Raw genomic sequence first — 16,942 nt, forward strand, 5'->3', positions numbered from 1 at the left:
TAGCTAGCGCAGATAGCCCTTTTGTAGTTTTCGCGAATTTTTGGAAGAAATAAACAAGCAAAGCAATACGATACACTGTTAATAATTTAGTGTTCAATTCTGTTTAATGTGGTCAGAAATATATACGCATATAAGATAAAGCGCATAAGGAAAAAAAAAATTGGAACATTTTTTTTGAATTTATGGTTCAGGTCAAATTTACCTTTAAGCCTTATCTATATTTGGAAATAGTCCAAATATGCTAAGTTTTCATAACCCCTTCACAACACAATAGTTTGTTTGTTTTTATTTTTTGAATTTCGCGCAAAGCTACACGAGGGTTATTTGCGCTAGCCGTCCCTATTTTAGCATTGTAAGAGGAAAGGCAGCTAGTCATCACCACCCACCGCCAACTCTTGGGCTACTCTTTTACCAACGAATAGTGGGATTGACCGTCACATTATAACGGCTGAAAGGGCGAGCATGTTTGGTGTGACGGGGATTCGAACCCGCGACCCGCAGCGTGCGAGTCGAGTGCCCTAACCACCTGGCCATGCCGGGCCTAACACAATAATAAAGTGTTATGGATGCTATTCTTTATATTATCCACTTTGATTCGATTTCATAATAATGCCGATGACGTTTCTCTTACTTTTTACATGTACTAATAATTTTCACATTTTATAATTGAAATATACATTCTTTAACATGCTTTTTGATAATTAATTAGTATTACATATAAATATTATCAATTTACGTTGCTCCGCATATCTACAATTTATAAACTCTTTCATATTTACCTTAAGTTTTACAAGAACCAGTATCAGGTTTTGGGGATGGGTTTTAATGTAAGGTGAGTGTAATTTAACTTTTAAGCGTCTGTATTAACTTATTTGAAATAAACTGTTGAAGAAAAAGGAAAATTGAATACAGTTTTCAACATATCAAATATTATTTATGATCGAGAGATACGTATTTACTGTGTCTTTTTAAAATTCATTATTCTGATGGTTTGCATTCATCACCTGGATATATTTCGTTTTTGTTTGAAATTAGGCCTCACAAAGTCGCATTCGCAGGTACGGTTACTAGTTGGCATCCCGGCATTGGTAATAGTAATAATAATTTAAAGAATTACAGGTAACACTAATTACCCTACCATTATACAAGAAGTTAGGCTTAATGTTCCATAATATTCAAACCATGATATTATAACTAACATTTCGTAGGTGATGATAGTTGTACGACTACGAGTTCTAGGTTATTCGACTACTACTACTCAGTAGTAGTAGTACTATTATTTAGGTTAACCTGTCTATTTTCATTAGTAACACTAACAGTAAGTAGTAGTTCTTTAGTATGATTTTTAAATAAATATTGGTGGATTTTGAGTTTGGAATACCACCAGGTATCCATTGAGGCAGGCTGGTACTAAATGGAGTACCATCACTACTACTACCAGTCTGACTCAAGCATCACTACTCGTGGCCTTACTAGTTCTTGTTGATATTATTATCTACATCATGGATTTATCATCTAGCCTGCCTTGCCAGTCCAACCTGATGCCATGTATAAGCATTCTGATGTATAGCAGAGGTTCTAGCAAAGATGAAATTGAAAACAAAATGTAACCATCTCTTAGGGTGAATAACATGCAATGACACAGGAATCATCCTAAATCCCACCAAAGCCACAGCCATGTTCTGCATACTTAGAAACGGACATGCTGATGAAGAAAAAGATTGGAAAGAAAAAGAAAGTATCTGATTGTAACTTTTTATTTACAGTCAACTCAACTTCACCAGCTACATTAACACCATGATAACCAAAACTATCAAAGGCATCAGTGCAAAGTTTCAGCAGGAAGTAGAGCTGAAGAATGTCACTTTCTTATACTCTACCAAAGTCTTGTATGCTCTGTCCTGGATAATGCAACAGTGATGGTTATTATGAGTGTTATGCAGCTACACAAGATTGAAAAAATACAAAACATCTTTTAAAACTGATCATGGGATATACTTTATCCGCCCTGTGAAGGCCCTATTGTAGCACTTACTATCAAAGGTTTTCACTAGGGACTTGCAGCACAGAGAATTGATATTCCATTAGGTTGCCACTGCACTTTTTGATTGGGACATTTTAGCTTAACAATGATCCTGCAGACACCAACTAAGCAGGGATTTACCTAAAAGGTGTCTCAGGAGAGAATCATAAGTGGACAGGTGATGTACAGCCACCATTGAAATAATTGGTCCCTACCAGATCTCGGGTGTTCCCATGTGGAAGAAACATCTGTGGAAATTAGGGTAGATAGAACATGTAGAGATTGGGTAGAAAGTATAACAGAAGAAGCCTGTCAGCTCCTGTTTGAAGACCTTAGTGGACAGTTATCTGTCATCATAGACACAGATGGTTCCTACACAACAGATAGTGAGAGATGGATTGGGCATTCATTGTATCATGGAGCTGTAAAATTCTGCATAAGGCTAGTGTAGTATTCAAGCCTCCCACAAGCAGCTCAAAGATGGTGCTTCAAGTCGTGAAGCTAGCTCTTCCCTGTATTGATGAAAATAAAGAACTGTAGATAGTCCATGCCATCACCATAATATTTTATAAAATTCCAGGATAAATGCTAAAGGTTGAAAAAGTGCAGAAAAACAATAGGCCTAAAATATTTTCAACTGACTCACAATCTATAATGTATAAAATTCAGAGTAGTTGTTCTCCCAGCTGGAAAGCAAAGCACTGCCTGGTCAGACCCTCACCTGGATGTATGTAACAGGTCATGCAGGGGTAAATGAGGAAGCTGACAAGCTTGCAAGAGAAGCTGCTATATTGAATCTGACACAATATATTATCTTAAAGAATTTTTTTACTGGGTTATTTAGGTCTTCCACAAAAATAAAATTTCATTGTACCACTCACCACCATAAATGACTCTAAACCCCTTAATGATAATTTTGGATACCTGAGTTAACTCACCTCTGATGCTGTTGAGAAAATGGTCCTAAATTTTTAAGCCTCTTGTAATTGTTATTTCATATAACAATCTAGTAACTTATTTCTGTATCTTGTAACATATTTACAAAAATGTTGATCAAATTTGTTATTACCAATCATTAGGAACTTGCATGATTTCACAGAACTCGTTAGATATAATAATGTCCAGCTAAATATGTATTCAGCTTTTTCAAACTTTAAGAACGCTATTTGCAGAACTTCAGTTTTGTTCAAAGGACATTCCAAGCTTTTTCAAATTTTTTTTTTAAACAAGAATGCAAACTTAGTTTCTTATCACTTTTAAAGAAATTGCTATCTTATCAATCTTTTCTTCATAATCTAGTGGTTTCCAGCCTTTTTTCACTGACGACGCCCTAACCCACTTACTTTTATTTGTGCGAGACCCCTACTGCCACGTGCAATATTTTTTCTTGAGTTTTTTTTTAATGCTCTTAATTATTCTTTGTTTGGTGAAACTATCTTGATACCCCTATCAATTTGCCAAAATACACTAGTGTGTTGCAACATACAGTTTGGAAAACACTGCTATAAGCTGTAAGATTTCTGAGTTTGCTGATGATATTAAATTGACGAATAAGGCTGATTTTTTGGAAATAGTTTCATTGAAGAATAAAGACTTTTGACAATTTTGCTGAGTGGGCTGATCTGTGTAAAAGTGCTAAGTGATGTATTTAGAGTATGGAAAGATCTCATTGTTTTTGTGTGGAAAAAATATCAGTGTTGTGAAGAATGAGAAGAATTTGGATATGATAATAGAGGGAGCTGTTGAGAGTAAAGAACATAATATTTTTGAGCTTTGATACAGAGAAATTAGAAATAGTTTTCTGGAGAAGAAAATTATTATTAAAGATTAACTATTTTAGTTAGGCTTAGACACTTCTAGGTTTTATTGCAGCAAGTCTAGTTAAGCATAAAGTTATTATATAAAGCTTAACAGTAGATTATTAGGCATAAGTTACATAACATATGGACAACAAGGGACCATTTAGTCTTTCAAGCCTCTTTCTGTACAACCACCTTTGAGAAGTAGAAACTTAAACCCATCCTTTATTTTTCAAGAAGTTATCAAGGACCCTTCTGAACTTGTAAATTTGCAGGCCACAGCCAGTGGCAGCTTATTTCATGAGCCAACCAGCCTGTTAGTATTAGAAAAAGAAAACTGGCTTAACTGGAACCTATCGTGTCTTATCCAGACCTTAAATTTTTCTCCTGTTATTGTCTTCAGAATAATGCACAAAGAAATTAAAGGTTTTTATCCTATCAATCCCCTAAAACAATCTTGGTAACAAATAAATAATTTTATTAATTAATAGGATATTTTAATGTTAGTTTACTCTATATAATGTGAAATAGCATAATTTTTCATTAAATGTACAATTGTTGGATGAGTAACTCAAAAATAGAATAGTAAAACTATTCAATTTTAATATGGTTAGAAATAGTTCAGGGGTAAGTGGCATAGAATTTATAGTGTGTAATAGGTGCCAGGAGTATGTCTGAAAACTGTGGGCTTGATATTTCTGGTTTTTACAGGGGTAAATGGGCAACATTAAGTTCTGAAAAATTATGTGTGATGTATCCCTTAAAATTAAATTATCTCCAAAATTAAATTATATCCGAAATGTAGAGATTTTATATTTCATTTTGATGTAAATTTTATTAGCATTTGTTTTAGGTGATGTAGTTAAATGAAATTGAAACTGCTAGTCCTAATTTTTGATTTTTGCCCTCTGTTGTAATTATTAATAAGTTGGTGGAAACTATTAAGTTTCCCACCTGCATACAAACAACTTGTCAGTGAATAAAACTAAGTGACAAATCTGTAAACTTTACACCTTTTGAGGCTTTTTTTAACTCATAATGTGAGAACAATTAATTTCTGAAACTGATGATATTAGGAACTGTAAAATTCAAATATTCATGTTTCATTTAAGTTTAAAGTTTCTGAAGTTGAAAAACTCAAATATATATATATATTTGAAACCTGAGATTATTTTTCTTTCTTACAATTTACGTGTAGTAGAGCTCACTTCCTTTTTTTTCTTTTGTTGATTATATTGTAAAGTTCTAAAGTTTCTTATTTTGTTTAATGCCTCAGGGTTATGCAGGGCTTTTGTCTAGTAAGTTAGTAATGGTTTTTTATTATTTGTATGCCATGGAAAGGCAATAACTTAATAGTTTCTCACTGTGTTTGTTTATTTTACTGAAGTAATTGCCTTGGCAGTTAAATTTCTGTTTACAAGAACTCACAAGTTTTGTAATTCAAGGCAATTGTGAACGTCAGCATCTAGCATCATATTTTACACTCGAGCTAAGGTAAAGACCATGTGTACTTATGTATATGTAATTTAGTAAATCGAAGAAATTGCAGTAGTTACATTAACCTTTTAGAAAAACCCCAACCTTGAATGTTCTTTGCCTTTCAAAAACTGGATGATTATGTGTATCAATCAATGATAATTTCATTCCTGTTACTTGCATGAGCAAGTTTCATAATGAAGTCGTCCATAAAATGTTAATTTGATGGGTACTAACTTAAAATTATATCAGGAAACAGGTTCTCATAATAATGATAGTAATAAATTTATATTTAAATCTATTAAAAGATCATGTATTTATTCTAATAATAGGTAGGCAAACAACAATTAATAAACACAAGGAAATGTTTTATTGATGATGGAACATACTACGTGTGGAAACGTAGTATGTTCCACCATCAATAAAACTTTTTCTTGTGTTTATAAATCATTGTTTGCCTACCCATTATTATATTAGCATAATGTGTTTCCTTACTCAAGCATGCATTTATTCTATCATTATTATGCTAATTTTTGCTGATAAGCCTCAACAGATAATTTATTGTATGTTTCTTCTCAGTATTTTTATATGAATTTAATGTGTTTGTTTACTCAAGACAGAATTTGAAAATGTTTTGTTTACAACACATTTGTTTCAGTTTATTGAAAGAATCTATACCAGTAGTTTTTATTTTAGAAGTTTTAAAAGTATGAACCTTTAATAACACTATCCATGTGTTGAAAGTAATGATCTACAATACTAATAAGTTTAGTTGCTCTTACTCATTATGTTTAGTAATGTGCTTCTCACTTCATGCTATTGTTAGTGAATGTGTTTCCTCATTCACAGAAATAGTATAATGTGCATGTGTTAATACACATTATGTACACATTCTTTTGCATATTATGAAGATTGATGAGGGAGTATTCTCTTGTTCATTTCAGAATTCTTGCAGATCATCATATACTTTCTTTGGTTGTGTATAATTTCCAATATGCTCTGTGATGTTTTTAAAACCAACTTATAAAATGCACAAGGTGTTGTGAGGATGGTGCAATATTTGGAAATAATGTGTTATTTACAGAAAGTTTGGAAAACTGGAGGTTATTTTGTGATAGTATTAACTTATTATACTTTGTTGCCTATGAAAAGTTTGTTTGGAAAATTGGAGTTTATTTTACCTTATGGATAATATTAACTATTAAAAGCATATAATTGTATATATGATTCAAAAATGTAGTTTTCTTTTGCTACAACTTAAGAGTTTAGAAGTTCAACAATGCCTATACATTACTGTGAAACAGGAAAATGTACACCCTACAGTCTTTATATTATTAATGTAGCTTAGATAATTTGAAAAATACATTATTAATTATAATTTTGGGAGTTTTTATTAAGAATGTATAATTTACATATGTAATACATGTGTGTTAATGAATGATAAGTCTATAAAGAGATACTAAATGTTATTAAGAAAAGGATTTGGTGTGGTGCATTTAAGTCAAGTACAATTATTATTTCCCTAGTGTATTTTAAATGAAATTCTATTTGGGCAACTGAGTTACAAACAAGGACTTTATAACCATAGGCCTTATGGGAAGTAAATATAAGAATGTATAAAAAAACCTGCATAGTTGCTGAAAAAGAATATAAATGAAATTAAAAAAACTGAAAGGAAATTAATCTTTGATTTGATAGACTACATGTCAAAAACGTTGTTTTGATAATGGTGTACAGTGAAAATAGAAAAAAACCCATAAAAATCCTACCTACCTATTCTAATTTTTTTCTAGCAGTGTTACCATAAACTTAGATTTTTTTTTTTGCCTAATGTGCAATGACAAATAAGCATGTGATAAGGATTAAAAATTAGAGAAAGTGGAATCAGGATTTTGCTTATTCAAAATATTGTTGGCTCACTTTCCACTAGAATATTTTTATTTACTGAATAATGAATAATTTTATACCCATAGCTTCTTCCAAATAAAATAATGTTTGAACTTGGAACCATAAAGTTCAAATGGCATGAGCATTACATTGGATATTTAAATTACAAAACAGGGATGTCCCCCAGTGGGACAAAGGTAAGTTTAAGGACTTACACTTCTAAAATCTGGGGTTCAATTTCCTGCAGTTTAAGTAGTCATTCAGTACTTTTTACTCTTACTTATGTAGTTATTCAGTACTTTTTACTCTTACTTATGTAGTTATTCAGTACTTTTTACTCTTACTTATGTAGTTATTCAGTACTTTTTACTCTTACTTATGTAGTTATTCAGTACTTTGACTTTTACTTAAGTAGTCATCAACAATAGTTACTTATACTTAGGTAGTCATAAACAACAGGTACTTTTACTTTTTACTTGAGTGAATATTTTCTAAAGTAACAGTACTTTTACTCAAGTAAATATTCTCAATACTTTACCAATCACTGAAAGTGAGTACGTATTATCAAGTTTATTTTCTGGCATGATTAAATGATTAATTTTCTGATTTCTTTTCCTTTTGTTTGTTTGAAGGCAAAAACCACATTGGGCTATCTGCTGTGTCAATAAGAGTAAAAAGTACTGAATGACTACTTAAGTAAAAGTAAAAAGTACTGAATAAAGTGAAAACTACCAACAAAAAATAAGTAATGATAGTATTATTAAAAATAACTTACATTCACCTTAAATTCACACGTAAAAGGCACTACCAAATTTAAACTCAACAAACTTTATTTTCATTAAAACAATCAGTATTACTGTCTATGGTACAGCTCTTCACACACTCCACTTATTATTTAGCTTCAACAGCAGCTGATTTTCATAGTTCCTACTTGTCTCGGTGTGAAAAAGAACCCTGCAGAACTAAACAAATGCTCTCATGCTGCAACTTCACTGAATTTCACACTGTTGTTTTCAGTGAAAATAAGTCTTTCAAATAAAGCCATGGATGATTATTTGTGTCAGACATGATGGTCACAGTGCAACGAAGTTACCACAGTCAACATTAGAGGTAAAATGGCTATGTTTCTTTCCTGCTTAGCAGCACAGGAAATACCACTGCTTATGATTGTCTCATTTAAAAGAGTAGGCACGCTCTGATTGATGTTAACAAAAAGTATTACCATGTCAACCAGTGTGATTTTTCTCCAATTTTTTCAAATGTAATGACAGTCTTATAAAAGAAATGTAGTGGAGTAAATGTAGATAATTTTTTCTTGATTTCACTTAAGTAAAAGTAAAATATTTTTAGAGTACTTAAGTAACAGTAAATTCCAGAAAAGTTACTCAAGTAGTGTAACAAAGTAACGCTACTTCATTACTTCCGAACTCTGTTCACTTTGCCAAACGATGTTTACTTCTATATTGTTTATGTAGTTGCATGTCTGTAAATGCCCTTCTACATCAACTAACTTAACATATGGTGTTATGAAGGCATTGGAGATTGAACAAGGACATATACATGCTGTATTAGTGACTGACTTTGATTGTTCTTCCATTCAGTCTGACAAGGATGCTATATACTAGTCTTTTGCTGTGGGTATGTAGGTCTCTACTTTGAAAAATGTATGATGCTAAGTACATGGATGATGTGAAAGCACTGTTTATTCAGGGATGCTAAGCAGCCTTGAATAAGTTAGGCTTAGGTTGAATGTGAGTATCTCATTCAAAAATATCCAAATGCCTTGGATATACTTGTTGAAAAAAAAAAAGTAGAAGTACCACTAGCAGTCTAGTAACATCTGAAAAGTGGGGACAGATGTCTTCATATACTTTATAACAATATATAATGAATTTCTACACCATGTTGTCAGCATATTCAACAAGAATCCAAATATTAGACCTCAAGCAACTGTTGGTTGATTGAAGAAATAATACAGTACAAGGCTTTCCTACTGATCAGCAAATATAAAATAAAATATCTGCAATGAAGTCTCAATTTCATAAGACACACACTTCCAAATGTGCTACCTTAGAATTAGGCAACATTAATGCATAACTAGTATTTTACTTGTTAAACATTGTGATTTTAACAATAAAATGGATGTTTATTTTCCAGTAGATGTAACTTTTGAATTCCATATTTTCTGAAGTATTTATGCATTAAAAAAGTTTCAAGTGCATGCAGCCTTGCAATGTCTGTTGCACTTTGAAACTGCCTAAATGCCAGATGTAGCCATTAAAAAAGTGTGGCATATTTTTTAAGTGAAACTGTTCCCTAGACTTGCAAAAGGTAAATAAATTGGAGGTTTATTAAAGTGTATCATAATGTTGTCTCCAGCAGCAGCAAAAAAAAAGAAAAGAAAAACTTCTACCATGTTGTTCATTGTACATCCATAAACTTGTACTAATTTGGCAACAACTTGGAACAAAGGAGAAACATTGAAATATAACTTTAAAATCAGTTTTTCTTTGTTCCAAAACATATTTAGATACATAACTTCATTCATTATTAGTCACACATTGATTGGTATTTTGGTATTAAATTTCATGAACAGGACTATTAAATTTATATTTTTTGTATGATACCTTATTTACTCTTACAACATGTTTTCCATAAATTTGGCATGTACTTTGACACTTAAAATATCAACATTTTGAATTCTTTTTGTACTATCACAAGGGCTTTCAAGAGCATCTTGGTGCCAGTGTAGTAGCAGGTCAGTCTGTTATCAAGCTTTTATAGGTAGGTCAAAATATTCACAAAAGTTCTACGTTCAAAAGCACTTTATAATCTTTCACACGTGAATGAGGCGTAGTGATGTTTAAAACTTTGCCCTGACTGGGTTTAAATCTAGATCTTTGACTCATGCTAATGTTTATCAACTTAGCTACAAGCAACTAACTTCTTCCCTTTATTTCATCAGTAATAGTTCTTAAGCCTACAACTGTGGCACGCACACTATGCAGTACCCTAAGGCTTTTTTACACACAAGAGATTCCAGCTGTTGTCTTGTTGACAGCATGACTATACAAACAAGAGTACATCAGACCAACTGCTAAACTCTGATCAGATTATAAATAGCCCTTGGAGATAGAACAGTGGTGTTTTAAGAATTTTTTATTTGGGGGGGACAGAAGCAAGTGTATTAGAAGGGGAGTGACGTAGTGTTATTAAATATATTAGAAAGAGGCTATTTTACCTTTAACCCATTGACTGGTGATTCACCATATAGGATACAGTCTGCCTCTGGCAGTTGAACGTAAGTGTGTTGTATACAGCGTACGGCTCGTGCATGTTTAAAGCAAATGGTATCAAAGGATGAAGAATTGTGTGTTTATACCTTTTAATTATCAAAAAAGCTTCTTGGCAGTCTTCATTCTGTTTCGAACTATCGTTAAGTCTCACCTGATTGAAGATACTGCTTTCGATTCAAGATACATAATATGACAACCCTGCTTACCCCCAAAAAATCAATATTTTCATGTCACTGGGAGTCAAATGTAGGGAGAATTTAAAATGTTAAAAGACTAATTAATGGTATCTCAGATTGAGTGGGGTATGCTGGAGGGTATAGCTCTCCAATGGGGGGTCTGCTACAACAACAAGCCTTTGGGATGGAATGGTTTGCAATTTAGAAAGTTTAGTTTAAGATAATTTTATATTTTAAATGAGTCTGCCTTTTTAAGTATATACTTGTGTGTTCTTACTTATTTAGTATGTTAACAGGTTTTGTATTACAAATATTCACTTACAATTCTTTTGTGTCTCTACTATTACTCGCACATTTAGTCTTGAGCAAATGAATTATATCTGTATGTTTCCAGAATGTATCATTAGTTACCTAAACGTTTTTAAACATACTTAATGGGTTTTTACCAACCAATCTAAATTATTAATTTTTGACATTATGTTACATTAAATTATTGAAGCTTAATTTTTTCCTTGTTGTTCAGTGTGGGTTGTTTCATTATAGAGTTGTTTTTTTTTTTTTTAGTTATCTATCATTTCATATTGTTGAACAGCTGTGTTCCCTTCAGGTGCTGTCATGTAAACATCAGACAGTAATTGTGGACTGTGACACTGTGAACATTTGATAAAAAAGTGTATGCTGAAATGTTAGGTTTAAAGAAATTATATTCTAGAGTTATATTAGTTATAATCTCAAGATATATCACAAATATTTTTATTTTTTGTCCGTGAAACTTACGATACTAACTATGAAGTGTTTATTGCAAATATAAATACTTTTTGAGTTCCATTTCACTCTGTTTTTCTTGTGTTCATACACTTTTTATTTTTTTGCTGTAACAAAACATTAACTTCTTTCTAGAAACTATGGATGAAGATATCCTTGAAGATGATGTTCAGCTGAAGGTATGTTATATAAACATGTGTGGTTATATACATATATATATGTGTGTGTATGATTTTAAGTTTACAGTGACTCTAATTTGGAAGTAAAGAAGCTGCTTTAAAACATGTATATAAGGTGGAGAAGGAAATGAAAAGAGAAAAAAATTAAGAATGTCATGTAAACAAAGATATTTCAACCAGTAATTTGTGACTTGAGCAGTGAAATTGTATATCAGATACACAGTTTGGGTTATATTTTGCATTTAAACTTAATTAGATCTGAAAAATAGTAGTTTGAGATCTCACAGTGTCTAAACAAAATAATAAACATTAATGATCATGGCTGAACCTTCTCTTTTGAAATAGTCTTGTTTATCTTATAATTTTAGTCTAGTCCTACTTTGTCTAAAAGGGAGACAAACAAGTTTACAAATTTTTTTTTGTCCTTTTGTTAACATTTTTGGATAAAAATTCTCATATTTTGGTATTCAAGTGTCATTTAACCTATTTTTTTCTGTGAAGATGGTCACTTTGTACCTGTTGTTTGCTGTTTGCAAGAGCATTAACAGCCAATATGATGCTTAAACAAATAGTGTGTATTTTGTGTATAGTGCTATTAGACTTGAGTTTTAAACTGTGATGACCCACTTCAACTGAACAGAAATGTCAGTCAGTCTTGTGAATTACTAAGTATTACACATGGAATTCTCAAGTATTAGACTGTCTATAAGACAAATGTATAGAAACGTTGTGATGATATATGGAATAACTGGGGATATTTGTAAAATTCTTTCACAGGATATTATATTTGTATATGACTTAATACTAGATATAACAGTTAAAATATTATCTGTTTCCACATTACCAACTGGCTCAGAAAAATTGGTGTAACTAGAGAAAATTGTATTAGGTAAGTCTATGCAAACTTGACCATCCATTTCAGTTTTTGAATTATTTTATTTCCTGGTCAATTTTGCACTTGAAAGTTGTCACTTAGTAAATGCCAAAAAACATCTCATTCACTTAGACATGACTCAATGAAAATGGAAGCTACCTTTAGCATTTCCTTATAATTATTTAGGAGAGGGAAATTGAGAAAAACAACAACTTTGGTTGCAAATGTTTTGAAAAATTGCCACACAAACGGTGTTGAAAAGACCTATGTGAAGATGTATTTAAGTCTGCAACCTGAGTAAAATATCAGATCAGTGCTGATCAGCCAATATCAAGATTGGATTTTGACAATCTGCATTTGTGTGTTCCACATGTCCAGACATCCCTAATTTATATTTACTAGTGGCGTGCATCAAGCTTCAAGATTTGTCTTGAAATAAATCATGCACTTATCAGACTACAAAAAAAGGACAAAAAAGTGTAATGTTGGTCCAAGGACTTTAAATCAACTGCAAAATATTGTAAATCATGTCAATTTAGTATTTCTTCATCAAAGTAAACCCTATAACAAACTTTCCTACAATGAAAACAAGAAGGGAGAGGTTGAACCTAGTAATAGGTAAGAATACTAAAAATAAAGTCACTTTTTTTAGTGATGCTCAGATATTTTATGGAAAATTAAACTATGTTGAAAATACATTTATCTTTGTAAAAAAAAATTAAGAAGCAGTTAATATATATCAGGACAGGACATGAACTGACACTTGCCAATATTTCTTTTCGCTTCTCTGTGATTGACCTCATTTCAGGATATGCTGTGCTCTCTCCATTGCAAAGGCACCTGAATATATTGCGTATTTTCATACGTAAACAAACTTACTGATCCGACCTTCTTAAAAGTTGGATCAGAAAAACATCAGGGAATTCTTTAGATTGGATCGACCACAGGCTTAGATGTATTATGTGCCAAAATGCTAAGGGAAGAAGAAGATTGCACACTAGTTCAAGCAACCAGCAGTGCAGTTTCCTCTGATACAAACTTAGTGATTTGTTTCACAAGGTAGAAAGATTCTCATTGTGCTAGTACTCAAACTGAAAGAGAGCTTGAACTACTTAGAAAATACAGGGTTGTTTCTGGCAGTCTGTGTTTAGCGTTTATGAAGATAGAAGAGAGTTCCAAAATGAAACTTGATCAGATGACTTCAGAATATCATAGATGTTATGCATATTAAATAAAACCATCATTCCTGACTTTTGATTTATTTTCCTTATTTATTTCAACTTTGCTTCACATTTGTAACTGAAATCCCATAGCATAGTAGTTTTTTTTGTAACAGGATAGTAAATTGAGAAATAACATATAAAACACTCAAAACACTTGAGTCTAATTCACTATACATGGTGATTGCCTTCTGTTTTATTAAACCTACCTATCCATGCTGAATACAGTAGCATTGGTAAAGAGTAAACAAATTATTTTTTAGGGTTGGCTTCATCTGTACTATGTGATAGACAGCTAATTTACTAGAAGTTATAAACAATAATGTATTTTGTAATACAATTTTAAAAATTGTGATAAAAATTCAGTGAATATGAGCTGCATGTATGGTTAAAATTTAGACACTCACTATCATGATATTTAAAAACAACTATATTGTGAGAGAAATTTGATAAACATAAAACAGATTTCAACAGTTCATGTTGTCTCATTGTTGGAAACACAGCTTTTGGGAAACCAAAAGGAGTAAAATGACCCACCAATTTTAGTCTAACAACTTTTTTAAATGGAATATTTTAGAAACAAAAATATTATATTGTCTCAATGAACTTAAAAGTTTAATGGTATATTCACCTTTATAATGATGTTTTCAGTTAAAAAGAGTTTCTACAAAAAAAACTTTCTTTGTTTCATTTAAACAGTTTTCTTTTTCAAAATGTAGGACATTGATTTTGATGAATTAGATGTTGAGGCAGAAGATGCATTGTTGGAAATTACAGAGGATGATGAGGAGTTCTCAACTTTGGAATCCTATCAAGGTATTTTTAGTAGCTGTCTCATTTTAAATAGAATTTTTGCTTTTAGTGATTTTTGTAGCCATGTGGTTAGAGCTGGGCAAGTATTATATTAATTGTCAGACTCATCTATGAATAATTAGAAGAGTAATGTGGATGCATATGTGTGTGGGAAGCTTTTTATACTTCTTTAAACTATGCAAAAATGAAATTAGGAGTAGAGAAATACGGACAAAATCACCATATTCATGAGGGAGGAGTGGGTATAGATAGTACTATGCATTGAAAAGGACAGGGTATTTTGGGAATGGATCTGTTATCCCTCAGAGCCCCATCTTAGACAGCAGGGTTTATGTGTTAAGGATTTATATGAATTTCTTCATTTGTTTATAGAAATTGAGTACCATTACTGTCACTCTGTTGAGTTTTAGTACTGGCCCTTGATACTATATATATATGTACACATACATAGATCTGGTATCTCTTACTAGATAAGTCAACCTGTTTGTCATAATTGGTCACACTATTTGGCCCAGAGTATAATTTGTACTAGACTGTTTGGTGAGTATCATGTGTTGTGGAATAAATTTAACCTCACAGTCATTGAGAAGTCTTGCATGGCCATTGGGTTCTTTCAGATCTCTATGTACCTAGCCTATTGCATGAGTAGTCTAGGCAGGTAACTTAATTGTTTAATTACTTTAAAAATGTAGCACTGTCTTTACAGTCTATCAACTTTGTGCATTCAACTACCAAAACTAAAAAATGTTTTGTATGCAAAGCATAAGTTTTACTTCCTAGTTAATTGATTAAGTTAAGCTTGTTGATTATTCATGAGATTGCTGTATATACATATGCATCTATTATATAAAGATGAAAATCTGTATGTCTGTTCATGTGTCACACCAATATCTTGGCTGTTGCAGTATTGATCAACATGCAACTTGTACGAAACAACAGCGCTTTCTGCCATGACAAGCAAGTTTGTCTTTTTAAAATGCAGCCATATATATATACACATAAAATGGACGATGCGCTACTGTGGGCATACAATTAGATTTAAGGGTAGGCTGTAAGAGATTGTGATGAGTAATAAGATTGAATAGGGTATACTCGTATCCAATGCTTGATATTGCTGGTGCATAAAAATCATAATCATTTGCCTGAAATTCCCAATTATGTTTGTTTGGTTGTCAAGGAGACACACTGACACAACATCACCAAATTTTGTCCAATCGAAACCCTCAGCTTCAACTCTGTGAAGTGTTTTTACACATGCCAGAAGCCTAGAATGTAGCTCCTACCTCTATTGTATTGTGCCAGCCTATGATGTAATCATCATTAGACTCCCTCCACCAATAGGAAGGTGACCACAATGAGTGTAAGCAATTGACCAAAGACTTATTCTTTCCTCAGCATTACTTCAGACATGTTCAAATTTATTTCTTTATTTTTGGAATTGTGAGATTTATGTGTTGCTTTTGTTCTTTAACTCTCTGTTAAACCATCTCATTCATTGTGTTTGTGCTCATGTATTTTTACTTGTCAACTTGTTACTACTATATATATATATAAACGTTTTGGGGATCATTTTGACAATGAATTTCCAGAGCTGTGTTTCTGCTACCTTCAAAAGTTATGACACTCCACTTCAGGAACCCACTTATGCGATCTCAATGGTGACTGGAGGCACTCTGATGTTTGTTACTGTCATTGTGCACCAGGTGGATGGGTCTGTTTTATATTCTTGATCTTCTATATCTGTTGCTTTGTATGAGCCTGCTTTGCCTGTAAATGATTTTGACCAAATTCTCCTCATGCCTACCTTTGCTGATACCTTTTTGTTTAAGCTTTGCACTGACCCACAGCAACCTTGTACTTCTTGACTTTGTGACAGTTTTTTATGGCCTATTTTCTACTTTCCGTGAGATTCAATCTCTTGAATCTCTCCTTACGTGGGTATCCTCTCTTTTCTACTTGGTCTCTTCCTTGTCTTCACCTTGCTTTTTCTCAGCCATTTAGAAGTATTAGGGTGTCAATCTCATTGTTTTGATACAAGTGAGCTCAAAATTTCATATACTTTTTTTATACCCAAATACAGCTTAGTTACTAAGCTTGATAAATTATAGTGGAATTCTATGGTATTGATATAGTAATTTATGATTCTTGGTTATTTGAAATGTATATGTAAAACCTAAAAAAATTATTTCGTTTCACATCCTCCACATGCAAAATTTAATAGGGCTTAGCAACCTACAGCAAGCAACAAACGAGTACAAAGTTTGTAACTAGAAGAGATAATTGTTTGCTATACTTCTTTATTTACTGTTCTATGTTTTAAGAAAAATAAGTTTTTAAACTTATTTGTAAATAGTAATAATGTATATACACTTATAATGTATTTTAACTAAAATGTGACTGTATTTTACAAAATACTAGTCCACTAAAACACAGC

General features: G+C 32.1%; 1 protein-coding gene across 1 annotated transcript in view; it reads left to right on the forward strand.

The window, feature by feature from the left end:
- The first annotated feature begins 945 nt into the window (after positions 1–945).
- Positions 946–16,942, forward strand: part of LOC106458441 (RNA-binding protein 33-like) — a 103,952-nt gene continuing 87,955 nt past the window's right edge. Inside the window, exons 1-3 of the mRNA XM_022384658.1 lie at positions 946–1,058; positions 11,558–11,601; positions 14,415–14,511. Coding sequence (XP_022240366.1) covers positions 11,563–11,601; positions 14,415–14,511 — 136 coding nt within the window. The 5' untranslated portion in view covers positions 946–1,058; positions 11,558–11,562. The remainder of the gene's footprint in view (positions 1,059–11,557; positions 11,602–14,414; positions 14,512–16,942) is intronic.

The sequence above is a fragment of the Limulus polyphemus genome, unplaced genomic scaffold, assembly GCF_000517525.1.
Source record: "Limulus polyphemus unplaced genomic scaffold, Limulus_polyphemus-2.1.2 Scaffold464, whole genome shotgun sequence".
In the NCBI taxonomy this organism is placed as follows: Eukaryota; Metazoa; Arthropoda; class Merostomata; order Xiphosura; family Limulidae; genus Limulus; species Limulus polyphemus.